Here is a 27,857-nt window from a genome sequence, read left to right as displayed (position 1 = left end):
CCATCTGTTCCATGTACAGTACAAGCTTGTTTTAATGCATCATAGCTTGATTAAACAAAGCCTACACTACATCAGAGATGATTTGTCAAACAAGCATTACTCAGATTTTCCAGACATGAAACACCAGTGTCAGCTTCAGTTAAAATATTACTCTCTAACTGCAACCATCTGTGCGTGCATGCGTGTGTGTGCATTCGCAAGTGTAACTCATCATCCGCGTGCATTCGCGTGTTCTGAATCATACTTAAATGTCTTTCCAAAGCCACTTCCAGGTACATTCATTGGATCTCTGCTCAAACAAAGATTAGTGGGTTATGCAAGGTTCACATGAAAAATAAAATGCCCATCCACCTCTGCACGTCACCAAGTGCCCATGTTCTCATCAGGGGAGGCTGAGAGGTCAGACAGGATTTCCCTCGCCGCTAACAGTTGGGTACATAAATATCAAACTCGGAACAAACATGTTTTTTTTGGGGGGGGGGGGGGCAACAGGAAACGCCAGACAAAGCGTCTGTGACGAAGTTCAAGTGGGAACGTTTTCTTGAGACACCGTAACAACACACTGCATGAGTAGCTACGAACTTTGAGTGGCTGTTATGTAAACACACATCAGCCACTTCACTACCACAATTTAAAGCAGAGGTAGGGAAACAATCAGCGCCTGCCATGCAAGTCTAAAACGACTAAAACATGAAAAGACTGTAAACCCAAAACCATGTTTCCCACAAACACTTTTAATACACAGTCGGTACCAAGTTCGGGGGCTGCTGTGTGTCGTTTGCATGGTCTCCCCGTTCTTGCATCAGTTTTTGTCCCAACACATACATTTTAGGCTAATTGAAAACTAAATTGCCCACAGGGGGGTGGTTATGAGTGTGAATGGTCGCCGATGTAGGCCACCTCTTGCCCAAAGTTGACTGGGATAGACTCGAATGCTGTACACCTTCAGTGAACTTACAATGAGGATCTCAATACTCAAATGTCAAAATAATCTCGAGGTATTGCGTGGACAGTACATTGTTATGATTCCTGTTTGTAATGGAAAAAGCAACTTAGTGTGAAAAGACTCACATGTCAAGCAACTGCACAACTCAACAAATACTGTTTGAGTTTGCAATCAAGGAGACATGCTGCCATCTTGTGTTTCACCTGTGTAGGACAAAAAAAAAAAGAACTTGGGAACGTCATACCGTATATTTTGGCATCTAAATCAACGAAAATGATGCATTTTGTTATCAAAATAACAATGATAAAACACTGGGTGAAGAATACAAATCTCACTTCTCGAAACAAAAAGATGTGGACCCAGCTCGACTTCGTGAAAGCGATTACCTACAGCAGGAAATGGTACAACAGGAAGAACTGGGGGGTGGTGGCGGGGGGGCGACTCAATTGTTTTTGTGGTCAGAACAAAGCTTTGTCTAATATAGTAGTCCGACTTCAGCACCATCGTGGTGTCACGGAACAACGTTGGAGTGATTTGAGGCCCGTCACTTGTAGCGCTTTGATGTCTTGTGACATCTCCAGGCGATTCCAAGTTGGCTAGTATACAGCAGGCAAACACTACATTGATGCTTTATGAAGCCCCCTTGCTACAAAGTATATTAATTTGCTCAGAATAAGTCATTTTCTATACGCATTTATAAAACGGTGAGCATGTGACTGACCAGCAGCCAGTCCTTGCTCATACATCAGTAATCAATATTCCTCTGGAGGACCTGGAGCTTTCATGGCCATACTGGCCGGGTAACTCCGGTTCCGTCTGATCCCGTCCGGCCCGAAGGGGGAGCCTGATCTGCGTAGCCCACCCAGAGGCCCCCCAAGGATGGGCCCGGGACTGGCCGCTCGGGCCCCCGCCGCCCCGGCCACCCCGAGCCGTTTCACCTTGTCCAGCAGGTTGAGGTTGTGCACGGTCACGCTCACGTCAGTCTGGCTCTCGCAGTCCCGCCCCTTCTGTCGGCCCCTCGTCCTTCCCGTCACCTCCTTCAGGATGGACCGCGCCGGCTTGGAAGCCAGGAAGTTGTCATAAGAGGGGCTCTTGAAGTCAAAGCCCAGGGAGGTCGCTGTGGCTGAAGGCCCCTGTCCCGTGGGGGAGCTCGGAGGGGTGGAGGGACGCAACGGGTCGGGGTCGGGGGGTCTGTTAGGAGTAATGGAAGTGCTGAATAAAAGCCCCTGGTTGGCCTGACTGGCATCCAATCCCTGACTCTGGTGATACATTGCTGCAGAAATGCCTCTCTCCTGTAGGAGGCGCACTAGGCCCAGGCAAGTGCTTGTGGTACGCGTGGCATCTCTGCGGACCAACGGAACAAACAAGTCAGGTAAGGTCATCTTAAGTGCTTTCAAGGAGCTTTTTGGTGTGCGTTTTTTTTTTTTGCCTGAGATTTGTTGACGACTCTGACGGCCTCAGACTGAGCCTGCGGGGCGTGCAGGGCGTTGCGGCGGGCGTGCCCAGTAGCGAGCTGGTCATTACGCAGGAGGACGACGCAGGGATGGCGTGCAAACTGTCGAGCAAAACGAGCCGACTTGATCAAATGAAAAAGAAGTCTCTTCAATTAAATTCCGTCTTCTGTTTTAATTCGGTCAGGTGGGCACTCTGGATTTGTACTGCGGGGCTCACCTGGGCGTGACCCGCGTCTGCTCGTCAGTCGGATGCAGAATGCGGCAGGTTGTGAAGGTGTAGGTGGAGCTTGTATGGGCCATGCATTTACCTGGATAGTATGCAGCTGCAGACAAAAACGAATCCTCATTTAAAAAACGAAACAAAACCCCCCCCCCCAAAATAAAGTGCCACAACAGTTTTCACAGCATTTCTTCCCGCCTCACCGAGTGCATCAGTGTTGCTGAGATGTGGCGACGGGGATGGCGAGGGTGGAGTCAAGCGTGGCGAGGGCTGCCCCAGGCTCGAGGAGGCGCACGGCAGAGATGAGGCGGTGGGTAGATTCTGGAAGTACTGCTCTCCCGCCTCGTCCTCCTCGAAGCTCCCCCAAGAATACACCTGCGGACAACCATTCAGTCATGGAAGAATACGGCAATAGGGGGGGACATTTGTTATCCCTCAAGGATTGAGCCACGTAAAAGTGCTGGAGAATCTTGCTCGTGCATGTCACGTACAATCGGGTGAGCCCTGATCGGGCGAGTTTGTAATGGGTGGATGTGGTTGAGTCGCAAAGTGGAAGAGGGAACGGAAAGACACTTGGACGCTGAAGGGGACTTAGGATAAAATTGCCTTCGCTTCTTTTTTGAGCTATTTTTTTTCCATTTTGATGATTGGGAAAATTGGATTTATTTACGCCACATGTAAAACATTGACAAACCATTTGAGCCACTTATTGATGTGATTTTGATCCCTTAAAATGTAGTTAACTACGATTGTGGACGTCAGATATAAACCAGATCCATCCCTTTATCACGCCCATTCCCATTTCGAAGTACACGACATTAATCAACATTGACAAACTGTACGGTGGGACATACGGACCTGTTCAAGTTCGAGTTCGAGGGGTCTGTACCCTTTAGACACGACCCCCGGCCTGGCGTCCAGGATCACCCCGAGGTGCGGCTGGGCTAACCGCTGCCAGTGATGGAGGGTGGCCGAGCCTACGGTGGAAAGACACGTATGACCGCGGTGTACCGCACCCAGCTGGTGTCGCCCGTGATGCGGTCTAAAGTGACGGTTTGAGTCAACCAAGTGCGAGAAGACAACTCAAAGGTGATAAAAGCGACAGAAAAAAGAAATGAAATTTGAATGACAGAAAACAAACAAACTTTTATTCGTCAAGACGCGGTGAAATGAAGAAAGGGAAGTACACCATGTGGACAGAAGGAAAAGAAAAACAGGTGAGTCTAAAAGCAAAGCAAAATGAAGAGTGAGAATGAAAACAGGAGCTGCGGCGACACAATCTGATGAGATCCAATGCTGCATCCATAAATAAATGATGCCTTAATTACGTCTGGTATTGTGACTGTACAACGATATTGCATCACAGTGAGGCCTGCTCATATATCAGACACTCGAAATTCATTCAAACCCCGTGTTGAAGACTTCCACTTAAATCAAGGCATTGCCAGGTGCTTTGAAGAGTGAAAGCGATTAAGCAAGCTTGCGTTGTGTTATTCTTGTTTTATGCAATATTCTGCCATGTTAAGATCGATCGTGTGATGTCATCAAAAAAAAAAATCAAACAATCTTTAACAACCCTACTGATAAAGTACTCAAAATATTAGCAAGACATCTCTGTGTGATGCAATACAGCTCTACAACCACAATAACAATCGTATCAAATTGTAACTCTTAAAAAGGATCGCTATGAATGCCTTTTTTGTTTTGTTTTTTAAACAGTAGTGCTGGAATTCAACATTGTAGTCAGTTAGGATGTCCAAAGGAGCCAAAAGGTCAAACGGTCGTCATCATTCCTAAAAAGCATTACATCACCAGTGGAGGATTTCCCGCATTAAGATGAAACAACGTCGCTTTTCAGACAGAGGCGTTTTCTGCACAGGATGGCCGCTTAATTTACATGCTCTCTCTGCACGCGTTTCCTATTAAAATCTCACAATCCTCAAACCATTTTGGAGCATCTTCTGCCACTGAAGGCAGGGGGCGCCAAAGGGAGCTCTCTCAATGGAGGACCGCCACTTTAGAGCCACGCTCTGGGCTGAGTGTCCCTGCGGAAAGTGTGAGGGGAGGCAAAGACACCTGACTTGTGATGATGCATGAGAGACCAGAAAGAGTTGAAGAGCATGAGCGAGGGGGGCGTGGCCTTCCCCTCGCTCGCCGCCTTCCTCTTCCTGCTCCCGGTTTTGTCGCTGGCCCACCTCCTGCCCCGCTCCCTCTCCAACCCAGCGCCGGTCTTCCTCACCCAAGCCCATCCGCCCGCTCTTTCTCCCTCGGGTGTCTGCCCGGGCCTGCCCCCCTCCCTCCTCCTTCTCCTCCTGCTCTCTCGCTCCTTTTTCGCCCCGCCCTCACCTTCCAGCGGCTTGACAATCTGCAGTTTGTCGGGCAGGTAGGGCCCCCTAGAGGCCCACAGGTGGAGGTTCCCCAGCGACATGATGCTTTCCGAGGGGGTCACGACGCTCCCCGGGCCGGCGGCGTCGGGGAGGCCGACACCTCGCCGCCGCTCCCGCTCCTCCTCGAAGAAGCGCCGCTCGCACAGGTTGTTCTGACGCCGCAGGGACAGGCGGCGCAGGGCCAGACGCAAATCCTCGGCCCCGCTCGTCTTCTTCTCTCGGCTGTCTGCGTTCCTAAAGAGTCACGCAAAGAGTTGCGTCGCAAGCTGCGGTACCACTTTTAATCGAATCCCCTCCTCACCTCTCCTGATTGGACGCCGTCTCCATGAGGATGCTCTGAGCGCGGTTGTCCAGGGCGACGCCGTCCCCGCCCGGGTCGCCTCCACACAGGCTGGAACGGGGGCTGCTGAGCCCGCTGGACATGGGCGACGTGCGCGAGGACAAGGACTGGTTGGAGCCCGGAATGTTGCCGCCGGTCGGCGTCACGGAACGCCGACGCACTGTCTGGTTCACATTCTTGACCGTCTCGAAAACACGCTTGCGGTGGACCCTACCGGAGTAAACATCCCGAATCACCATTTCAAGAAGAGCACATGCGGCGGGGATGGAGAGCAGCTTTGTTCCACTTGGATGAAGGTGCAAACAAACAACAGGAACACCTGCACGGTCCAACAGAATGAAATACTATTGCATAATTTGGTTATTGCCCCCCCCCCCCCCCCCCCCCCGAGATATGACATTTCCTCAAATAAAGGCCTCCCTGTGTCCGTGAATTGTCGAGGGCGCCACCCACTTGAATCAATCAACGCCTCACTTCAAATACACCCGTCGGCCATTGGGGTCACTTTTAGTGCGACGCGCCAGAATATCAAAATGAAATATTTCAGTCGTACTTTTGCTGCTCACAGTCGGGGTCGTCCAGGCTCAGCTCCTTCCTCATGGTTCCCTCAATCTCGGCAGCCAGGGAATCCTGCCAAGCACACGCGTGAGCTGCGTGCATCTTGCGCACACACGCACACACACACTCTCACCATGGGGTACAATCCGAGCGGATGGAAGCGTCTGGGCGTTCCCACGGCGTAGTTCCTGTTCCTCAAGTTCTTCAGCTCCTCCTGGGCCTCGTGCAGCATTTCGATGCACTCCAAGTACTTCTCCTCCAACTCTTGCAGCTGGTGGAAACGTTGCGTATTAAGGTCACACTTTGGCGACAAGGTGGCATGCGCATTAAAAAAAAAAAAAAAAAACCTCACCAAAAAAAAACAAAAAATCGATTATTTTTTCCCTGTGACTTTTTTTGTTGTTGTTTTGATTTAGTAAGAAACGATTTGGTGACTCAAAAAATGCTTTGGATGAGTGAGCGATTTCTGGTGCGCATGAGAAGCTTTTAGGCGCACGCGAGAAGCTTCTTTTGTGCATCTGGAAAGTTTCACAGTGTCGGTCGCCACGACAACCCAAGACTCACCTCTGCAGTGAGCTGCCTTTGCGCATCTTTGGCCGCGATCAGATGCTGAGAGAGCTCTTCGTTCTCCACGGCAAACTGCGCACGGGCAGACAGGAGGTTGGCGATGAACACGGGAAGGAAAGGCCACGTTTCTCTTGCGTAGGTTATTTGCATTACTCACAGACTTGGCTTTCTTCTGCAAGTCGACAATTTGGGAGAGGAGGTGCGTAATCTCTTCTTGCTGTCGAGAGGCGTCGTCAGTCTTGCGCGCGAGCTCCTCCGCGATGGTCGAGATTTGAAGACTGGACAACCCTGCGGGGGGGGGGGAGTTGTCGTTTTCAAAGTTTGTTCCCAGCAACGACACACAAAGTCGAGTGGGCCGACAAATGGAGGAAACCGACTGAGTTCCTTCACGCAGTCATTGACGAGCTGCTGCTCCTTCTCCTCGTACGTCTCGGTCTCGGACTTGAGATGGCTTGCCTGCGCGCGGGCATAAAACGCGCTGAGGTGACGCGGCGGCATCGACGGCGAGACCGACAAGGCGGCCGTCATTGACGGACAGACCTCCGAGCGCAGCGACAGATTCTCTTCTTCCAGCTCCTTGAGTTTCCTCTGCAGGGTGTCGCTCAGGAAACCTCCCGCGGCAGCTTCCACCCGACTCCTCTTACCCCTTCGGGCACACAAGAACAAGGTCGACATCCCAACTCACATTTACATATGGGACAACTTTTACGCTTTTGAGCTACAAACATATGTTAAATGCTAAAAAACGAATATGAAATGATTGCTTTGCTGACATCTGGCTGCGTCTCGGCGCTCCCCATGGGAATGGAAGAGCTTTATTTTGTCTACCGCCATCTTGTGGAGTCTAGAAGCAATTGCAAAGCTTTTTGAGTGCGCATCAATTATTCACGAGCAATTTACAAATTTGACGGTACAAGCCGACTGCGCACGAGTAACTCAAGCGATCATGGGTGCCCAGAAGATTTAAAAAAACGCAGACGTTGGCGATCCGCCGGACTCCTCCTCGCTCTCGTCGGCCGCATTGGTATAAAACTGCAGCAGCTCGTCCTTCAGGTTCAATTCATGGTGCAGCTGGGCCACCTGCCGGACCGAAAGCTTACATTCAAGTCAATCCCTCCCATGCGGCGCACATCAACAAGAAATCTGTGGCGTGGGTGTGTCGGTGGACCTCTTCAGTGATTTGTCCCACTTGCTCCTCCAGATAGTCGTTGTGTTCAGTCAGAACTCGATTCTTCTTCAGGAGAGACTGGCCGATCTTTGCAGCCAACTCCAGATCTCTCTCTTTCTAACGCACAAGCGACATTTGAGACACTTTTGATGTATTCGCAACACAAGCAGATGGATATTGATAGCGCATCCGTTTGAGGTGGGCGCCATGTAGCCCAAAAATACTTCACACGCACCCAAACGCCTGAGACTTTTATTTTTGGAAAAGTAAGACTTTTTTTTTTAAAGGTGTAAGTTAAAATGTATGTGAGCGAAAGTAAGCCGAAAAATAAAAACGCATTCATGTCAAATCAGGATGTTGATTGGCGCTTTCATGCACCAAGTCCCCCCCCCCCCCCCCCCCTTGGCCTGTTGTCAAGGTTACGGTTCAACGAGCTCATTGCTCAAATGAGTCCCGATTTTTGGTTGTTTTGCAAATGTGAGAGCTTTTTGTTGTGTGTGAGAGGTATTTATTTGCGTGAACTTTTTTTTTTGTGTGTGGCACGTGACTTTTTGTGTGTGTGCTTGTGTGAATGTCAGATGTGTGTGTGTGTGGGGCGGGGGGGTTCCCTCCACGACATCTCAGACGAGTGAGCTCACCTCCTCCAGAAGACGTGTGACGGCATCAATGTCACTGAAGGTCTTTGTCATCTGGCCCACTCTGTCAGCACACAGCACTGTGGACACACACACACACACACACACACGGAAGAGGAGGTTAGCGAGGAAGCACAAAGAGCCAGTGACATTATGCAACCTCCGCAGTTTTCCAGAATATTCATTTCAGAGGTAGCGGCCAGGTCAAGTTTGTGCGAGGCTTTCGTCAGCAATGACGCCGATGATGTTGTTGATGCTTTTTTTCCATTGCGCACAACCTGCAGGCGCTAACTCTTATTGACTTTGTCCAATCGATGATCAGCTCGCTGCAACATTGTAAGAACTACAATTTGCGAGGCACATATTTCAATTGCCGTACACATGCTACTAAAAACAAAAAAATACTAATTAAATGAAGCATTTTCAAAAAAACAAAAACGACCAAACCCCTTCTAAAAGTGAAACTAAACAAACTAACAAAAAAAAAAAACCTACTGTAAACGGTATTGCACCATAATTGGTCAACTGCAATTTCGATTTTAAATAAACACCTCAACTAGTGTCGTCTTTTACCTTTCTTCTCCTCCGGACAACTCCAATCATCCGACTCATCCCTTCTTAATGTCTCCATCCTGCTCTCACTTCTCATCTCCCCTTTGAGTTCCACTCCGACCGGTGAGTCACATTCTCATGCTGTCCCTCTCTCTGTGCCACACGCCACTGCCCGCCCCACCGGTGGAGCCAGAGAGAGCGAGCGAGTCGTGTGGAGCTCACTTTTGGAAGAGGAGACCAATGGCTGGGCCATCGTTCAACTGGTTACGAAAATGTAACATTCTGAGGCGACCAATTAAGTATTTTCCTAAATTTGTAGAACTAGACCTGTGGAGGAAATACTGTAGCTCCCATCCAGGCCACATCATCCTAAGCTGGATAAATCAAATTTCACACCTTTAGGCATACCTTTAGGATGTATCATAAATAACGTGCGTTATCAGTTCCACTTAGGATTCATTTGGTAGTGGAGTACATCTTTCAGTTGTTTGAGAATTATAATATACTTAATTTTATTACACAATGCTTATTGCCTTTTTTTTTTTTTAAATCTTGCACTCAATATACATCATATACTTAAAAAAATAATAAATAAAAAGAAAAACGGAACCAAAATGTACCTTTTTTTACACTGATAAAACCAACAAACTGGCTCTAAAACTGGATGAAAAGTAACAGAATTGAAAAAAATTCTAAGCGAAATACGTACCTCTCATGAAAAGTCAAAACCTCTTCCAACCCCCGGTTGTGTACTACAATATATGATTTAAAGCGTTGTACGTGAAACTGTGCAGACTTACGGAAGTATTTGAGCGTCTCTTCTATCTGCTCGGTGGTCAGGTCGAGCGGGGCGTCGGCGGTCAGCAGGGGCGTGTGCAGCCAGTCATCGCGGTCGTAGCCGTAAACCGTGTCGGCCCGCAAGCGATAAACTGGCAGCTGCTCCTCCAGGAGGCTGATAATCTCAAATTCGGGCAGGTCGGTGCTGTTGCACACATCTAAAGGCACATAGCAATATCAAAGAAGCTCCTCACCTTATGCCAACATTGTGCCACCCAAGAAAAACGTATTGACTCAGGATATTTCTGCACCAAATATCAGATGATAGCCCCCGCCACCCCCTCACAAAAAAATCCATGAATAGGGCGAATTTGAGAATGCCAAACATGAATTTGTGGGGCTTCGGGGAATTAGATTACAACCTGATGTTTTACCTGTGATGGTCTCCGCGTCCTTGTAGTCAGAGAGGGCCCTGAAGACGTCAGGCTGACTGGATTCGCCCTCCCCTACATACTGATCCTCATCATTGTGCGCCCAGTCAGGGCCCGGGTCCGGGTCCGGAGCAGGGGGCTGGGGGGGGCCCGGGGAGGCCAGCTTGACTCACCTGTCACTGGCGGAAGGAAACGGTGGCCATGGACCTGTTGAGCTGACGGAGAGAGAACGACAAAACGCACAACCACTTAGTGTAAGAGGAACAACCATCGAACTCATATGAATGTTTTGTAAAGCCAAAGTCTCCTGCGATCAATGCGCCTCCCGCCTTTAAGTTGAGTGTCGCTGACTCAGCAGTGTGCTGTCTGCCAGCTGCATGCTTTAAATCATGCAAAACATCACTGCAGAGGACATTCATCTGCGCCGAAACAGACTGATGCAGCAGGGAAACTAACGGACTTTACTAATTACAATGAATTAACTCAAAATTTACTCTTTGAGATAAATAAATATAAAGTAGATGTTACATGAATAAACATGTTTTTGTTCCCAAAGTTTAGGAAAGAAGGGGGGGGGGCGGGGTTAAATTAATGCAAAAAATATTACACAACATGCATGAAAATCAAGGATGGGCAAACTTGTGCTCATTTGATTTTTAAAATGGATTGAAGGGCCACATTGTTTGCGGAAAAGGTTAAATATATTTAGAAAAATGTATTTTATATATAAAACACTAAGACATTCATTTTTCGTGTGTTATTTCGAATTCATTCAACTGTATTTAATCATCATTCAGTTAATAACGTGAAATTTAAAGTTACGTTTTAAAAAATAGTTTTCTTACAATAAATCAATGAACCATTTTTAAATGAGATAAAAGAATTAAAAACAACCCCCCCAAAAACAAGAACACCTACAAATGAATATTAATATGACAAATTATATAAGACTTAAGTAAATGCTCAGATCAGCTCCCATCTCAAAGCTCGAGTACACACTTTATCTTGTCTACCTAGTAACGCCATTGTCCCAATGGGTAGTGTGTCTTAGCATGACTTTCATATAAACATTTTGGTACACTAGGATGTCAATTACAAGTTACTACTTAAGAAAAACTGCACGAGATGACAATTGCGTACTACTAGTACACGTAACCTTATACTGTAAAATGCTAGCACTTCACTAGTAGCACGCAGATGTCAGCGTGTGGACAGTTTTGCCTCGCGAGTAACGAGTAGTTGCTGCACTAGTGAGCTGAGAGTGGACGACTAGTACATGGAACTGAAATTGAATCTCAACCGGCTATTCATTCATGTGGCGGGGTTATTTGAGGGTGTGGCTTCATCCCCATCACCGCGTGACGTCACGGATGCAGGTCTCACATATAAATGGCCCTTGTCCTTTCAAGGGGACGCAATAAACGTCTTTCGCACATGGCCTGAAATCACCACGAATGCATTTGAAATGGAGCAAGCCACTTACGCTCAAAAAGGCTGTCAAAACCGTCTCTGTCTGACTGGTCGATTTTCGCCGTCTCGCAGTGTAAACAGGGCGGGGAGGAACGCGGAGGTGCAAGTCGCCACCGCGGGGTCACCTTGGTTACCGAGCAGCTCGGCAAACGGTTAAGGTCGCTTTCGGGATCTTTACGAAGTCGCGAAAGGCCCGGTCCATTTGTCTCCTTCCGCAGCCATCCCTTGCGTCTGTGTCAGGCGGCCGCTCGAGCGTCAAGGCACCACAAGAGAGGCAACGACAGCACTTCCGGGTGGGCTTTCAAAATACATCACTTAGATTAAACAAGAAAGCAGTTATTTACGCCGTCAAAGAATACTGTACTGTACTTACTATCCATCCATTAACCCCCCCCAAAAAGGTCTATTTAAAAATCCTTTAAAATATTTTGATAGTTAAAAGCTTTTATTTTGGCGAACATCTCAACTCTGCACTTTGCTCATCAAAAATCAAGAAACCCCTTCTCCGCATCAATGACGTCAAAAATTTGTTCAGACATTCAACGTTGAGTTCGGAAGAACCTTTGGGTTTGTGATCAAGCATGTACGACCCTCTTGGGATTCATTATCAAGGGATTGTGTGTTCCTCTGAATGAATGAAACGTGTCACTCAACTTGTTTAGATTGTGCAGGTTTGGACCTATGTCCACACTATTCTGCAGTGGCTCTCAAACATTTTTAATGCAGGGCCAGGACATGGAACGTGCTGGGGGGAAAAAAAAGAAAAAAAATCTGCACTACTCAGATATTTTCATTTAACAAAATGTGAAGTCGTCCCAGGACAGACAAAAGCAGAGCAAAAGAAACAAGGAATATCTTTGGTTCCTTTGCGTGTTCAACGAATCTTGTTGTGTGAGACAAGGTCAGGAAATACTGGTTTCCAGTGCTACAGAGTCATTAGCTTTTAAAATCACGTCTAAATAAGAAATAACACAAAGGAAAAATAATTCAACTCCTACATTTGAACATGAGGTAACAATCAAAGCTAGCCAGCTTTGACGGATGACAGATGCGTGGATAGGATGAAGAAAGAACCAACATTCTTCGTGCTTTCCACTTCCGACGGCCACAGACTCAAACAGAGGGAGCGTGTTTTGCATAGCGGTCGCTCAAACACAAACGCGCAAAAATAGAGAGGACATTTCATATGACTGGCTAATATTCAATGACATCATTGTCGAGTTCTATCAAATAGCGTTCACAATACTACACGTAATGTAACACGAATGGCTCTTTAAGCATTCAAGTGTTTGTCGAAGGGGAATGTGAGATCAACCAGTACGATATGAAGATGAATTTCTATCACTCGGGCTGGAAAATTCAATCAATTTTCAACGTTGGAAACTTTCCATGGGAATGAACAAGAATAAATGAGGGATTCCATCAAAGAAAGGCTGCCTTCTTGGGATGGACTTTTGTACCTCTGCATCAATCTAAATCGAAATTTACCGAAAGGTAATAGAACCAAAATGACTACTTGTCAAGTACTTTCAAAACTGTGATTCGATTTGACGCTTTGAAAATGGTGGTGGACGTGACGCTTTCAAAACGTCCATCGGACGCGAGAATTGGAGAAGGGGGGGGGGGGGGGGGAAGTGAGTTTGATTTCTGATGGGGGGGGGGGGGGGGGTCCGGAGTGATCATCATTTCTGCGTGGCGACAGGCTGAACCGCCTCCACTTGGGTGTCCGTGTTCAGTTCGGGGTGACACGGCGGGTTTTGGGAGCTGGATTCGGGGAGGGCGTGGCTGAAGCTGCTTGCGGCAGCGTCCGAGCCGCCTTCCGGCAGGGAGTCTGTGGGTGTCGGCGAGGGGCATTCTGAGTCGGAGGTGGGCGCCGCGGGGGTGCCGCTGAGCTTCTGGACTTTCTTGTTGAGCTCGTTACGTTCCACTTTGAGGGCGCGGCGCAGCTTCTCCAGCCGCTGGACTTTACCTTGAAGGGCTTCAAAGTCGCGGTCTTGCGCGGATTTCTGCGCGGAAAACATGAGCACTTAAGTTCCGTTTCCCCCCAAAAATCTGACTTGCAGCTTTTATGAAAACACAAATAAATTCATCGCGGAAGTCTACCATTTTGAGCTGCGGACGAAACGCAATTTCTGAGTGCCACATGGCCTCCCTTGAGTCTTACAAGAAAGAGTTGCGCCGAGTCCAAAGCAATAAATGCATTACTTTGCTATTATCTTGATGACAAGGAACAACGCTGGAGGTTCATTTGGCACCATCTTGCGGCATCTATAGTCCACTATATGTCTTTTTGGTTGAGTTTGTCGATGACTCACCGGTTTTGTCCGTTTGCGACGGCGCTTAACATCGATGAGCGTTTATTGGAGTTTTTGTACATTTGCGTCGGCGGCACTGCGTTACCTCCTCAGCCATCTCCAGAAGAGCTTTGTTGCTGCTCTCCCACCTGGAGCGATACATGGCCGTCTCCTTCTCCAGCTTCTTGATCTTTTTCGTCATCTGCTCAAATGTGGAGGGAAGCGAAACCAAGTCTGTCGGCGGCAAAGCTAAACGCCGACAGACGTCGGGCCCGCGCTTCGACGTCGGACTCCTCACCTTCTCCATCTCTTGCTTGAACGTAGCGAAGACCTCGTTGCTCTTGGACAAGGTGGTCTGGAACTCCTCGAACTTTTCGGTGTACAGGGACAGCTACGAAAACACAACGCGGGTTAAATCGTGCCGGCGTCATGGGGAAACGGAGCAGAGGGGAGAGGATTTAGGTGGGAAACCTGCTGTTTGAGGTGACCTTCCTGCTGCTTCATCAGCTCGCACATGCGCTGAGACTCGAGCGCCTCTTGTAGCAGCTGATGATGAGAAGAGAGTTGGAAACCTTGAGCCGAAGCGACAAGCGGAAGCTCGCGTTCACGTGCGCGTCATCGTTTACAAAATGTTTCTCCGTCTCGTGACGCTCCTCCGACTTGCTGAGCAGCTCCTGCGCCTGGTGAAGTTTGGTGTCCACCAGCTGCTGCTGCAGGTCCTTGTGCTTCACCACTTTGTCGATATGCTGATCGGGTGCAGTCTGGTTTAGCCGCATGAAAACGCTTTGCGCGAGCACGAAAGGCGGCGCCCGCACCTCTTCTCGTAGCTTGTACTGCTCGTGGAGCTTCTTGAGCTTCTCGGCAAGCTCTGTGTTCTCCTGGCGCAGGCTGGCGTTCCTCTCGTTGTGTTGCTCCATCTGAACCTGGATGTCATTGAGCGTCACCTGAAAATGCGAGGTCACCTCCTTTCGTTTCTCCTCCTCCAGACGGGTCCTCTGGATGCCTTCGTCCTGCGGAGACAGACGATAAATAAAGAAATAAACATCCACATTTAAATTCGGTGGATGGATGACACCAGGAGTGAATCTTGAAGAGGAAAAAAAAAAGAATTTGTGACAATACTGCTTAAAAAAAATAAAGGGAATACTCGGAGTTACATTGTGCGGTTTAAGAGTTCCCTTTATTTTTTTGAGCAGGTTATTTAAACATAAAAATCTTACTACAATCGAGAATAACGTATTGTTATCATCTAAAATATACCCCGGTGGAGCAATTTAACATATACAATAAACAGTAAAACAAATCGGTAATAAACAAACGTTAATCTGGCATTTATTCTCACAAAGCTGTCAATATGTACATTGACGGCACGGGATGTCAAGTGCATGCCAAAGCAGTAGGTGGTGCTATAGTGTCCGATTGCCCTTTTAACCACTCTGAAGTCGACAGGAAGTCACGTGGTCTCTTCTCTGTACGTGCTATGCACCTTGAGTGTACGGTTGTGTCTCTGCAGCTCCCGGCAGAGGCTCTCCAGCTTGCTGCGAGCCAGGATGGCCTTGCTGTGCTCGGTCCTCAGGTTGTCCTTCTCCTGTACCAGCTGCGTCTGCTTCTTCTGCAGCGCTCGCATCTGCTTCTGCCTGTTTCGATGCTCCTCCAGCTGTCGAGGACGCACACAAACGCCATTCGAGGACCTGAAACGTCAGCTGATGGCGAAGAAGGAAGGCGAGAGGGGAAACGCTCACCAGTTCGGCGTACTTCTTGCAGAGGCCTGTTAGCTTCTCCTCGGGTGTGCTCAATGTGTTGAGAGTCTGCATGAGGAGGGTGATTTCTTTGCCTGGATCAAGCACAAAAAATTGAAAAGCCAATTCATACATTTGCTTTTTACCAGCTTTCTTTTTTTTACCCAACTACATGTGCTTCATTACTTTCGCTTCTACGGGTTGAATCCGTACTTGTACATTTTTGTTTTACAGTGTCTGTACTTCGACCAAGAGCTCTTCCTCACCCAGACCCTTCACTTTCTTCTTGTCCTGCATCTTCTTCTGCTCTTTGTCTCCACCGACAGCACCCCCCTTGACTTTGCCCGCCCTGGCCCTCTTGTCCTCGGTCAGCCCATTCAGCTCGAGGCTATGCGACTGGCCGTTGTCGAGGGCGCCGGCATCGTCCGAAAGACTCTCTCTGCAGTAGATGCTGAGGATGTCCTCCAGCTGGCGGCTCAGCTCGTTGGCCTTGTCGCAACGAGACTGAGCCGCCGCTGCTGAGGAGGTAGAAACGCAGGTTAGAAGAAAATCCATACGTAAGGTAGAAACACATTTAGGATTTGATGCGTTTAGTTGGTTGGCGTTGTCTTCTAAGAAAAGTTGGACATGATAATTCATTACAGTGAACTCCTGCAATATTGCATTAAACCTATGGCTATATTGCCGATTTTTAAGCAATCGCTTTCCACGGGGGCAAGCCAGATATCGAGTAGTAGCCCTTCATGTTGTTCCGCAACATGCCATGCAAGGCTTAATTCCAGTAATGGATGTAGTTCCTGCAAGTTCTCTACACAGCAGCACATTACCTTCACTTGCTGCCTCATCTCCTTGAGGTGGCGTTGAAGACTCTTTGGGGCTGCTGCTAGTGCTGTCCTTTGAAGCCATGGGGGGCTCTGTCCCGCCAGCTGTAGTTGACGCATCCTCATTGTCCTGGGTGACCGACTCCTCTGTGTCTTGCTTCATCTCAGAATTCTGTGTTTTTTTTTTTAAGATAGGATGGTTTGCAAAGGCACTTAGATGCAATTCTTTAAAACTCTTGTCGGTTGACACCCTGCTTATTGTGGACTCTTGTATTAGCTTTAAACAGTCACTCTCCCTTTGTTATATTCTCAATGAAAAATATTTTTAAAGTTTAGTGGCTGCATAAAACCAGTTCCTACTTGTCTCGCCTAACAGCAGAACAAGCCCGCCGTTCCAAAAACCGTTTTGGGTTCACATTCATGTCTGTTTGCCTTTAAAATTTCACAGCTTTTCCGCATAACACTGTGAGTGTATACATAAACAAGCTGTCACTTACGTTGCTGTTTAACTGAGGAAATAACTCTCCAATTGAAATTCAAGCATAAGTTACCACGTGGATTTCACCTTACCTTCGCTTTTTCTTGTACTTGGCCACTCATTGTCAGAAAACGCTATCACAAGGCAAGCAACACTATGGGCAAAATTAGCTCGAGATACAGTGCATTACTTCAGTTATAAATGACATAAATAAAAAACTGAACAGTAAAAAAGTACAAATATTTAAATGGTATCCTCTTTTGTCGAGAATAACCAAGTATTTCTATAGACTCAATGAGAGAAATGCTAGCAACCTAACTTGATACCGTGAGCCAAAAGATGTACACTTCCGGTTAGAACTTCGTGTTCTTCTTCGTTTGTGTCAATGGCGGTTTCGCCGTAATATACACACACCCAGAGATACCGCTTAGGTCGCCAAACAGTACGTAGACGTCGCTGCCATCATGGATGTGGTAAAGTACGGCGACTGGTGAAGTCAAATGACAGATCTCGCCGGAATACACACTGTACCAGTGAATGTTACATTTGCCTCATCTAATAAGGCGGCAACATCAACGTACGAGTCCGCCCCAGAGGCGGTATGTAAAACAGAGCGTCCGTGGAGCTGCATGACAGTAATTCCACATATTGTTTGGTATCACATCGGCTCGTGTCATGCATACAAGCATACAAAAAAAATCTTTAATATGTCTTGAAGAAAGAAATGATACGATACTGATCTTAACGTCAACACCCCCACTCAACCACAATCAGGTGTCCTCATTTCATTTGAATAAACAAATATATATTTTTTTAAAATAACTTGCGTCTGTCTGTCTAGATATATATACAGTGTGTTAGCAAGTGATTTTGGTAAATTATATTTCTTTCAGGCATATTTGGTCGATGGCGAAGAAGGGTCCTGATTCAAATGCGTCAGAAACTACACACGCTTCAGGGTTTTAAGTACATAGCGTAGCATAGCGGCTTTGTGGTTAGACGTACAGTATTGCTATTTACCAAAGTTGCACACCATTTTGGGGTGTTTGCTCTTATAAAGCTGCTTCGTATACTTAACTCTAGAGTTGTAACGTTCTCCAAAATGGGGAAAAGAAGCAGACAGAGGCAGAAAAACCAGGCTGCAGGCGGAGACCACAGAGACAACGCTGTAAGAGGCATTCTTCTGCTCTAACTCTTGGAGGAAAAAGCGTTAAGACTAGTGTGTTAGTGGTTCCCACCTCCAGTCTACTGAACTTGCTGATGTGTTTTATACTTCTGCCTACCAATCACAACTGAAAGCAAAGCCTGTTCTCAATTAATTCATCCATTGCAACACAAAGATCATTTATTTGCTTGTTGACTACAGGCGAAATGTTAAATGTTCATTCAAATGCGGTTGATCCGCTTGATTGCAATAAATAAATAATTGTCTGCGTTGCAGGGTTGGGGTGCTGGTTATGCTGACATTGTGAAAGAAAATAAGCTGTTTGAGCACTACTACAAGGAACAAGGCTTGGTTCCAGAGGGAGAGTTTGAACAGTTTATGAACGCAATGAGGGAACCGCTTCCAGCCACCATACGTATCACTGGATATAAAAGGTAAAATGGATACACTATAGCGAACTCTCACAATTCGTGTGGGATTGGGATGGAGCCGTGCAGTTTTATTTTTCTCTACTCAACAAGGCTATGGCCTGACTAAATGAAGCTCCTCCCCTCGCGTCAACATAAAGTACTGGTAATTATAGCGGGGGTTCAGTCAAAAAAGGGAGAGTGACAGTCACTCATGTACTTGCACAAAATATTTATCTTTTTGGGGGGGGGGGGGGCTAAAATAGAAAAAAAATTCTTTTAATGCATTTCATGGGGGAAAATTGAGTTCACGTCTCTCCCTCTCTTCCTGGTTCCAGCCACGCGAAGGAAATCCTTCATTGCCTGAAGGAAAAGTACTTTAAGGACATTGAGAAATTGGAGATCGACGGTCAGAAGATCGAGGCGCCGCAACCTCTCAGCTGGTAATCTTCATCCTGAGATGAGTGCAAGCACTGTTACAAGAAACGCTCACTCCACCCATTTTTCCCAGGTATCCCGACGAGCAAGCCTGGCACACCAACATGAGTCGTAAGATTATTAGGAAGTGTCCCCTGCTGGAGAAATTCCATCAGTTTCTTGTCAGTGAGACGGAATCGGTGAGTCTGTGTGAAGAGAACAGAAGCATTGAAAAAATTGTGACTTTAAAACATTACCAAATATCAGACTCTAGATTCTGTTCTTATTTTGTGTTTCCTTTTCAAAGGGTAACATCAGCCGCCAGGAAGCCGTCAGTATGATCCCTCCACTTCTTTTGAAGATTGGGTCCCATCACAAGGTGACAAGAGAGCCAAATGTGTCACTCAGTTTATTGTGGCCGTATAGACCAGGTGCCTGTCACGTAAATCTGAATATCTTGGAAAACTACATTGACTTATTGCCAACGAAAGCCGGAAAATTCAAACAACCCAAGTGATTTTTGATATTGAAATTAGGAAGGAATTTGCCTTCCATAAGTGAATGAATGAATGGACATTATCTGCGTATCTGTGCCTGGGAATGCGCCATGTCATCAGAGCACTAACACACACGAATGTTTTGTGAAGATTTTGGACATGTGTGCAGCTCCTGGCTCAAAAACAGCCCAACTGATTGAAATGCTTCATTCTGACATGGATGTGCCCTTTCCAGGTATGAAACAATCCGTCATCAAAGATGGCTTCTTGGACCCCGAAAATGTAATTTTGGATGTTCATTTAAACAATATTGTTCTTTTTTTCCCCCCAAATGCATCAGGTTTTTGAGATGGTGTCATTGTTTTTGGTAATGTGTCAGTGTCATTTTACTGCCCCATAGTGGCCTAGGCACACAGACCAGAAGGAGTAACGGATTAATGACATTTACATTCATTTCAATGAGGAAAGGTGATTTGCGTGACAAGTGGGCTCACGGGACAAATTAAACTTGACAAGTCGAGGCATGACCGTGCGCTAATTTTTCTCAGAGGGCTTCGTCATCGCCAATGACATGGACAACAAACGCTGCTACCTGCTGGTGCACCAGGCCAAGCGTCTCAACAGTCCCTGCATCATGGTGGTCAACCATGACGCCTCCTGCTTCCCCATGCTGCAGATTCAAGATTGTGACGGAAAGAAGGACATCCTCTTCTACGACCGCATCTTGTGCGACGTGCCCTGCAGGTCAGGAGAAACTTGCATTGCGCTCCCTTTAATTTAGTTTCTGTTTTTGGAGTGTGGTTGTACTGCCACTTAGCATCACCATGTGACACCTCGAAATAGTAGATGCAAAAGATAAAAGGTCGGGCCCAGTGCTATGGACAATAAAGTGCACGACCCCCCACTCGAAATGTGAAGACAAATTCAGTATGTGTGTGACCACTGCGGTCTGCTGGGTGTTCATGCAGCGGGGACGGCACGATGAGGAAGAACATAGACGTGTGGAAGAAGTGGACGACCAGCAACAGCCTGCACCTTCACGGGTGAGCGCAGGCAGCGATTGTGTGCTGAAGCGGCCTCTTAAGTAGTCGAGTGCTTACTTTTTTTTTTTTTTTTCGCAGTAAATCGAATGGCTTTTAATGGCAGAGCGGTGGAGAGTGCTCTTGTGGTTCTAATTGTAAATGATAAAAGTTGGCAGTGTTACAGTGTGTGTTTCCACGCACCAGCCTCCAGATGCGTATTGCTGTGCGCGGTGTGGAACAGCTGGCCGTCGGCGGCAGGATGGTCTACTCCACCTGTTCTCTCAACCCCATTGAGGATGAGGCTGTCATAGCGGCACTCCTGGAGAAAAGCGAAGGTATCAAACACTCGGGGACTTTGATTTTGGACTACATCTGTTCTTTCGAATGCAGGATATTTGCAGGAGCTCTTGATGTCGCTCACTAGGCCACGCCCCTTTTCAACACAGGAAGACTGAAGTGTGTGTGTGCCCTTAAGCTCAATTACACTACACATCATTTTATTCCTTTTCAGTGAAATAAATTTTTATATCTTACTATAAGGCGCTTAACTATTTTGGGGGTTTGAAACTGAACATGTCAAAGCGGCGCGGGGGGAGTATATGAAGCCTTACGTCACTGCTTGTGCCATGGATGTTACAAGGAGCACTGGAGCTGGTCGACTGCTCTTCTGACCTGCCCGGCTTGAAGTGGATGCCCGGGGTGACTTCCTGGAAGGTACGAAAGATGACAACAGCCAAACAGGCCATTTTAATAGCTATGACTGGAAGCCGAATGGCCCGATCACGTGCTGAAAGCAGTAGTTGTATTTCTCCAGCTGATGACGAAAGAGGGCAAGTGGTACACTGACTGGTCGGAGGTTCCCACCAGTCGCCACACTCAAATCCGACCCACCATGTTCGCGCCGACAGATGCGGAGAAGCTGGCTGGCATGCATCTGGAGAGATGGTACGGGCACGCACGCACACCAATGTCACCCGTTTTTCTGGCGGAGCCATGACATCACAGTTGGACGACAGTGAAAAGTTCTGGCCTGCTGATGGCACTGTTGCCACACGATTCACTCTGCGCGCGAACCTGTTGGCACAAAACCAGAGGAGCGTGAGCGTGTGTGTATTAGATCGGTGTTTACCAACCAAGCAAATTCCATGAGCAACATCTTGTAAGATCATCAAGGAACAGAAATGTCACCCAAAAAAAAATAGATCAGCTTTACGCACAAATTGACTTCCTCAGTAAAAACGCAAAGCGATGAGTTTGTCGTGGAAGAGCATTTAGTTGTTCCGGCTGTGAGTGTATGTCACAGGTATGGATGGATCAAGTTGGTAGAAAATAAATGTTTTTTTGATCGAATGAAGTGAAATTGAAATGCCAGATTTAAAGATGGTCTTGTCTTGTCAGTATGAGGATTCTGCCCCATCACCAGAACACGGGAGGTTTCTTTGTGGCTGTGCTACTGAAGAAAGCCCCGATGCCTTGGAACAAAAGATACCCCAAAGTACGTTCTCATTCACAGTCATGGATGATTTGACAGTCACTCACAGCAGGAAGAGGAGAAAAATGATGATTACCCCCCCCACCCGTTCAGTTCTCCTTATCACAGCTGGTAACAAATTACACTTACTTGTCCCGCTCTCCTCCAGCTGAGGAAAGCCTCGTCTAGCGCCGAAGCCCAAACGCAAAGCTCTCCGGTGGCTCCGGCAGAGACTCCTCGTCTCCCCGAGGGTGAGGAGACGCAGGAAGGAGGCGGCGGCGGCGAGGAGGCCCAGGCGGGAGCACCCAAAGGAGCTTCTTCCAGCGCCAAACAAGATGGCGTGTGCGGGTGAGTCAACACCGCTTGATGAAACGGCAAACAGGTCAACAAATTGGATTAGATTTCACTTTTTTTTTTCTCATCTCTTAGACCTCCACCCTCCAAAAAGCTGAAGCGATTTGGATTCAAAGAAGATCCCTTTGTGTTCCTCAGTGAAGATGACTCTGTCTTCTCCACCATGCAGTGAGTCTCCAATCATCCCCCCCCCCCCCCCCCAAAGTGTCATGCAACTGTACGTGTGCCTGTAAAACAAACCGTATCTCATTGAATGTCGTGTAGATCCTTCTACGACTTGTCTCCAAACTTCCCCAAGATGAACGTGCTGACCCGAACCTACGAGGGCAAGAAGCGACATTTGTACATGGTGTCCAAAGAGTTGCGCAACGTCATGCTCAACAACAGCGAGCGCCTGAAGGTGCGCGTGACATGCCGACACAGCAGAATTGTTTCACTGCATTTTAACGAGAGGGGGGGGGGGGGACAAAACAAAAAACATTCCACAATTTTTTTTAATTCAGGCCTGCCTAACGTTGTCCTCAATTACGATGGAATCCCCGATTCTAATTCAGGAAGGGTATCACTAATGTTAAAAATAGCAGCTAACCCTTATTTTCTCCACTCCCTTCTAGATTATCAATACAGGGGTGAAAGTGTGGTCTCGTAACAGCGATGGGGAAGAGTTTGGTTGTGCCTTTAGGCTGGCTCAAGAGGTGATTAAGACATTCGTCAGGAAATAAATCTGCATTTTCTCTCAATGTGTTTTAGGAGATGATCTCAATACGCCAAAATACATTCGGAACTGAATTCAGTCGCATTTAAGTTTTGCTGAGCATGTGCCCTTGCCCCCCTCGTCAGGGTATCTACACTCTGCAGCCGTATATTCGCTCGAGAATCATCACGGTGAGTGTGGAGGACATCAAAGTGCTGCTGACTCAGGAAAACCCCTTCCTCAGCAAATTGGAGGCGGACGCCCACGCTCAAGCCCAAAAAATAGGTCGGCTGAAAAACAACGTTGCGGCTCACATGAACAAATTTGGGGCGTCGTTTCTTCAACCTATGTTTTACCGTTGTCTTTTGTAGTGATGGGCAGCATCGTGTTGAAGTACATTCCCAACACCAAGTGAGTGTCTTACCGTTGGCAAAGCGCAGGTGACGTTTGGGACCATTAGATCAGCGTCACCATTTCTGTGCGTTTTCCCTTCCCGTTTGCCAGTAAGCCAGCGGAGCCTCAGTGTTCCATCCAACTGTGCGGCTGGAGGGGAAAGACGTCCATCCGCGCCTTCGTCCCTCGCAACGAGAGGCACCACTACCTACGCATGCTGGGCGTGGAGGTCTTCCGGGACAAGCAGGGCGTGGGTCGGAAGCCAACGGGCGAGGAGGCCAAAGGCGAGGAGGAGGAGGAGGAGGGCGAGGAAGAAGCGGCGGTGGCGGCTGGGGAGGAGGACGAGAGGGGCCTGGATTTGGAAAACGGGAGTGAGAATGGATCATCGGAAGTCAAGATGGATGGCGACGGTCAAGGGACGAGCGTCTGAGAGTGGAAGAAGAGGACTTAGTCAAAGTGCATTGAAGCTCCGAAGATTACGCTGTGTGTGTGTGTGTGTGGGAGGAAGAGGAGGAGCTTATTCTTCAGCACAATGTCGTAACCGAAGGAATCCCTCTCAGAGGAAGACAGCTTGGCTCCAATGTTTTGGGTATTCCCCAGGAAGAGGCCTTTTTTTTTTGTGTGGGCGGAGTCAATTCAATGGTCGGTGTTTCTTTTGTTTCAATAATGCTATTCCACCTGCCCAGCGGTGGAAGCTTTCATCCTGTTTTGCGTTTTAAAAGAATTTTATATTTAGTTATCTCATTTTGTACACCTGGATGCACAGAAATTGAGCTAAATAAAGGTGTGAAAGGTGAAAGAAATTTGTGCTTTCATGTCAAATCATTGCTAGTTCATAATGCACTGACACGTTCAAGGGGAAGTCGTCAAAAGCTTCCTTTTCAACATTTCGCCCCCACGAGTCTAAACATGGCATTCTGATGAAACTATGTTGTGTTTGAGGAATATGAATGAAGCGGCAAAAACCACCTGTTGAGATGCAAAATCCATCTCGGGGGCGGCGGCCATTTTGCCACTTGCTGTCGAACTGAAAATGACGTCACAGTGACTCAGGGCTCCGGTCGCGACTCATCACGGCCTACTTGTGTTCCGAGTTTGCTCACGTGACGTTTGCGAGCGCAACTGTGATAGTATGTTCGACAAATAACACTAATTGGATGGTTCTTATAATTGCCATCTCAAAAGTCGCATATATTGAACACAGCGGTGCAATATCTTGTCGGGGGATGGCCGAACGCATAAATGAGATGTGTTGATTGCCCAGTGGAGCTACCATGACAACAGCTGTTATGACAACAAGGACTCACCTCTCCGCTGCAGAAGGCAGGAAACTGGATGCGAACACAACTCGCTGCATCATGGGGGGGGGGGACAAATCTGAAGTTTTTCCTCCTAAAACGTGACAAACGGGAAGATGAAAACAGGAGATGAAAAACATTTTCTTTCCCCTCGCCCCAAGTCGAAGAGCTTATGCAAAATGATAAAAGCCTCAGGAAAATGGAAAGATGATTTAATGCAGGAGAATGTGCCCGAGAATGTCAAAATGTATAATTCCCGTCACCGCTATTGCTAATTTCGTGAGGCGTGTCGGTCCCATATACTAGCATAAACCTAGCAAACGTTGGTGTTGAGATATCCAATCACGTTCTATTCTCTTTTATTTTATGGGGCAGGTTTACAGTAAAGTGGAGGTGCATTTTGTCCCTTCATCCCTTTTTTTGTTTTGCTCCTCCTCTTCCTCCTGCAGTGGTCCCCACTAATGTGGGCACAGAGCTTGCATGCTCTGTGCCCACTCGCCGCCTTGCAAAGCCTCGTCCACATGCATATAGTTTGGGATTATATAATTGAGCGGTTATGCAACGCTACACTGACTGAGCGAGGCGGATTCACCCAGAGGAGACTCTGGTGTTTGGATTAAACCAATCACCACACACACACACACACAAACACTGCAAGGCCTTTTAAAATCTGTTGCTAAATCTCTGACTACGCCTGCTGGCTTTATCTGATAATTGTGCAAAGCCTGTTCTCATCCTTTGCAAAATTAGACAATGGCAAAGATGCAGCCTGTCCGTATAAACACATGCCCCCATTTCTCCATCTCTGCACTTTATTCAGTGACGCTGCAGCTTTTACACCATTTAATCTTGTGACTTCAGCGAAACGCGCGTGCGCGTGCACCTCTGCGCTTGTGCGCGCCGGCGTTGTCTTCCCGAACGACATCTCCGGCCTTTAAGAGCTGCTGGAGTGCGTTACACAATGAAAGAGAAATAACAAATAGGCGCCCGGTTCCATTTGGCCTGGAGAGGCGCACTTCAGTGCTCTTTCCATTTCCTGCACCTGCTGAACAGCAGCCGAAGCGACTAAACACACTTATGGAACACTATCCAGCCGCCTCTTGGGATCAGAACGTCAAGGCTTCCGGGCTACATGTCACGGCAGGACAACGGGACACGACAAAGTCATTCGCAGCACACAGGCGGGAGCTATTGTCGACCACGGCTCACATCCAGACACACACACACACACACACACACACGTTCGTTTGTTGCATAGCGGAGCTGCGCCGGACAACCAGAAGCTGTGCCTGTTTTGTTCAGGTAATTTTTAGCACAGCCTACATGTTTGTTCGCGATTACGCTGTCATTTGTTATTTTATTGACAAGTGGGTTTTATTATTTATTTTTGATTTTTTTATGTGGTCTTTTTGAGACATCTCAGAAAAAAAAAGGACAGACAGGGCAGGCTGAAGAACATAAAATTCCAGACCTGTCAAAATTGCACAAAATCGCACCAGGCTGAAAATGCTTTGAAGCTATTCAGCTGCAAGTCAAGAGATGCCTTTTTTTTTTTTTTGCCGTGCCTTTTGCCTGCCCGTGTTGGTCATGATACACCAAAACGGGTGAAAATGGCACCCCGCTGCAAATGGACTTTAAGGCCAGAGTCATTCACTCACATCCTGTATTGTATTTTAATCACAAATTATTTAAACCAGGGGTGGGATAACTTTGTGCTCGAGGGTCAAATGTATTATTATTATTATTATTTTTTTAATGGACAGATGACCCACGTCATTCATAAATGACGAGAAATATAATTATGTAATATTGTTTCAGTAAACATGCCACTGATGGTCTATGTACTACAATCGCCTGGACAGGCTGTGTGTTCAATTTCATATTTTCCACAAACTTGACACTATTGGTAAGTTTCCATGCGGGTCCGGCTTATCTGTCTATTTATTCATTTTTACGTATGAAAAACGAATTTAAAGTGTTGTGGTTAGCTTGATACCAAATTATTAGCTCTCTTGAATGCTTGAACTTGTCTGAGAAGTAAAACTCTGCTTCTTTCCTGATGCTGTGCAGCATTACGTTGCCTTAAGATTGAAAGTCAGAATGCTGTTTTTTGGGGAGGGAGGGGGGCATGGAGCGGACAATAATGTAAGAAATTCCTTAAATGTCTGATATAAATGGGACGTTGTCATCAAGGAGGCTGATAGTGGGAGTGGGGGTGGGGGGGGCATTTTATGTCCCGGGAGAGGTGAGGGACAAGCAGAGGAAGAAGCGGTAGATTGAATGGATGAGCAGTGAGAGTTGGAGTTGGCAAGGAGGAAGGTGGGTGGAGGCGGGTGGTTGGGTGGGCGTTGATGACGGGCGGGGGCTAGTGGCGGACACAAGGCTTTATTTAGTGCATGCCTGCAGGTGTTGCCTAGTAACAGACAGAGCGAGAGAAGAGAAGCTGAAGAACATCCCTCGCTTTATCTTGTTTTCCCACTCTCCCTTATTTTTCCCCACAACAACCCCCTAAAAAACAATGCGAACTCATGCACAGCCGCCAACAAAGGCACTCTGCATTCCCGACTCTCATTCTCACACTTGGCCCAAGCGTCGCTCCTCATTAGCAGTCAGCACGGACGCCAGGCAGGAAGGAGACGAGGAAAGGAGGGCAAAGAGAGGAGGAGCTTGGGGTGGAGGGAAAGTCGACATCCGGCCATGTCGTTGCCATAGCGTTTGTTGCTTCGTTACACTTTCTCCCAATTGAATCTTTAAGGGAGGCTATATGTACTTGCTCACGTGTGTGTGTGTGTGTGTGTGCGTGCGTGCGCGTGCGTGCGTGCGCGGGAAGGCTCTTACCAGAGAGTGGCTCAATAAATCAGCTTAATGTGCTGCCGTATCTCACACACAATCACGGCCATTGCACACGATTGGTTCAAGGTGAGATGGAGGGCACTCTGCAGAGTGGCAGTTATTGGTCCTCAAGACGGCCGCTTGCAAACCTGGAACAAAATGTACCAGGAAAAGAAAAAAAAAAAAAGACGAATCATGACTTCACCCTTTCACCCTGTTCAGGTTCAATGTGACTCTGCTCGGCCTTTGCTGGCAGCGCCGTTACCGTGTGGGCTGCTCATGGTCACGCATGCGAGTCTTGGCGAGCCTGGTGGGGAGGGACGGGGGGGGGGGGGGTGGGGGGGACATAAAGGCCATGCTTTGCATTTCAAGCACTCTGCTCACACACGTCTTTGGTGGTTTTCCAGGGTGTTCACAAAATTTGACGTCATTTCATCTTCTCATAACATGGCCGAGATGTGTACATTGAA

The 27,857-nt window shown here is 47.5% G+C and overlaps 4 protein-coding genes across 12 annotated transcripts in view; 1 reads left to right on the top strand and 3 right to left on the bottom strand.

The window, feature by feature from the left end:
• Window positions 1-7: 7 nt before the first annotated feature.
• On the bottom strand, window positions 8-10,204 carry trak1b (trafficking protein, kinesin binding 1b). Of its 4 annotated transcripts, XM_086136930.1 has the most exons (18): window positions 10,039-10,204; window positions 9,628-9,822; window positions 8,279-8,355; window positions 7,641-7,757; window positions 7,452-7,552; window positions 7,013-7,118; window positions 6,850-6,928; window positions 6,630-6,760; window positions 6,470-6,544; window positions 6,039-6,176; window positions 5,901-5,977; window positions 5,309-5,557; window positions 4,967-5,241; window positions 3,479-3,597; window positions 2,824-2,995; window positions 2,618-2,723; window positions 2,376-2,501; window positions 8-2,290 (listed from the first exon to the last, which is right to left on the bottom strand). In XM_086136930.1, the coding sequence occupies exons 3-18, from the start codon at window positions 8,327-8,329 to the stop codon at window positions 1,699-1,701; spliced, it is 2,514 nt and encodes an 837-aa protein (XP_085993056.1). In that variant the 5' UTR covers window positions 8,330-8,355; window positions 9,628-9,822; window positions 10,039-10,204; the 3' UTR covers window positions 8-1,698. The 4 variants fall into 4 exon arrangements, with proteins under 4 accessions (XP_085993056.1, XP_085993055.1, XP_085993054.1 ...); XM_086136929.1 differs by having other exon boundaries at window positions 6,850-7,118; XM_086136928.1 differs by lacking the exons at window positions 9,628-9,822; window positions 10,039-10,204 and adding an exon at window positions 8,849-8,999.
• Window positions 10,205-11,922: 1,718 nt separating this feature from the next.
• Window positions 11,923-17,391, bottom strand: txlna (taxilin alpha). Of its 2 annotated transcripts, none has more exons than XM_086137440.1 (11): window positions 16,930-17,391; window positions 16,366-16,531; window positions 15,805-16,053; window positions 15,542-15,633; window positions 15,286-15,456; window positions 14,615-14,809; window positions 14,426-14,545; window positions 14,271-14,345; window positions 14,098-14,190; window positions 13,906-14,001; window positions 11,923-13,511 (listed from the first exon to the last, which is right to left on the bottom strand). In XM_086137440.1, the coding sequence occupies exons 1-11, from the start codon at window positions 16,957-16,959 to the stop codon at window positions 13,188-13,190; spliced, it is 1,611 nt and encodes a 536-aa protein (XP_085993566.1). In that variant the 5' UTR covers window positions 16,960-17,391; the 3' UTR covers window positions 11,923-13,187. The 2 variants fall into 2 exon arrangements, with proteins under 2 accessions (XP_085993566.1, XP_085993565.1); XM_086137439.1 differs by having other exon boundaries at window positions 15,805-16,056; window positions 16,930-17,390.
• A 390-nt stretch (window positions 17,392-17,781) lies between these two features.
• nsun2 (NOP2/Sun RNA methyltransferase 2) lies at window positions 17,782-24,060 on the top strand. The gene is made up of 19 exons (XM_086136308.1): window positions 17,782-18,005; window positions 18,279-18,436; window positions 18,748-18,852; window positions 18,921-19,026; window positions 19,134-19,205; window positions 19,474-19,558; window positions 19,872-20,067; window positions 20,292-20,366; window positions 20,550-20,680; window positions 20,986-21,059; window positions 21,160-21,290; window positions 21,744-21,840; window positions 21,986-22,164; window positions 22,246-22,338; window positions 22,435-22,570; window positions 22,785-22,865; window positions 23,011-23,149; window positions 23,236-23,275; window positions 23,369-24,060. The coding sequence occupies exons 1-19, from the start codon at window positions 17,940-17,942 to the stop codon at window positions 23,685-23,687; spliced, it is 2,283 nt and encodes a 760-aa protein (XP_085992434.1). The 5' UTR covers window positions 17,782-17,939; the 3' UTR covers window positions 23,688-24,060.
• The window catches only part of ube2ql1 (ubiquitin conjugating enzyme E2 QL1), an 89,644-nt gene continuing 79,951 nt past the window's right edge, over window positions 18,165-27,857 (bottom strand). The window contains exons 4-13 of one of the 5 annotated variants that reach the window (XR_015103661.1): window positions 27,394-27,536; window positions 24,565-24,649; window positions 23,289-23,609; window positions 22,411-22,488; window positions 21,967-22,133; window positions 21,237-21,419; window positions 20,957-21,052; window positions 20,547-20,664; window positions 19,916-20,061; window positions 18,165-19,032 (exon numbers count right to left, since the gene is read on the bottom strand). The gene's annotated coding sequence lies outside the window, so the exon portion shown is untranslated. Of the gene's footprint in view, window positions 19,033-19,915; window positions 20,062-20,546; window positions 20,665-20,956; window positions 21,420-21,966; window positions 22,179-22,410; window positions 22,489-23,288; window positions 23,610-24,564; window positions 24,650-27,393; window positions 27,537-27,857 lie in introns of those variants that run through there. The other 4 variants (XR_015103660.1, XR_015103663.1, XR_015103664.1 and 1 more) reach the window with 4 other exon arrangements.

The sequence above is a fragment of the Hippocampus guttulatus genome, chromosome 18 (genome assembly GCF_054856545.1).
Source record: "Hippocampus guttulatus isolate MCC_2025c chromosome 18, RoL_Hgut_1.0, whole genome shotgun sequence".
Taxonomy (NCBI): Eukaryota; Metazoa; Chordata; class Actinopteri; order Syngnathiformes; family Syngnathidae; genus Hippocampus; species Hippocampus guttulatus.
The sequence above is the reverse complement of the archived record's forward strand: the minus strand, read 5'-3'. Positions and strand labels throughout refer to the sequence as shown.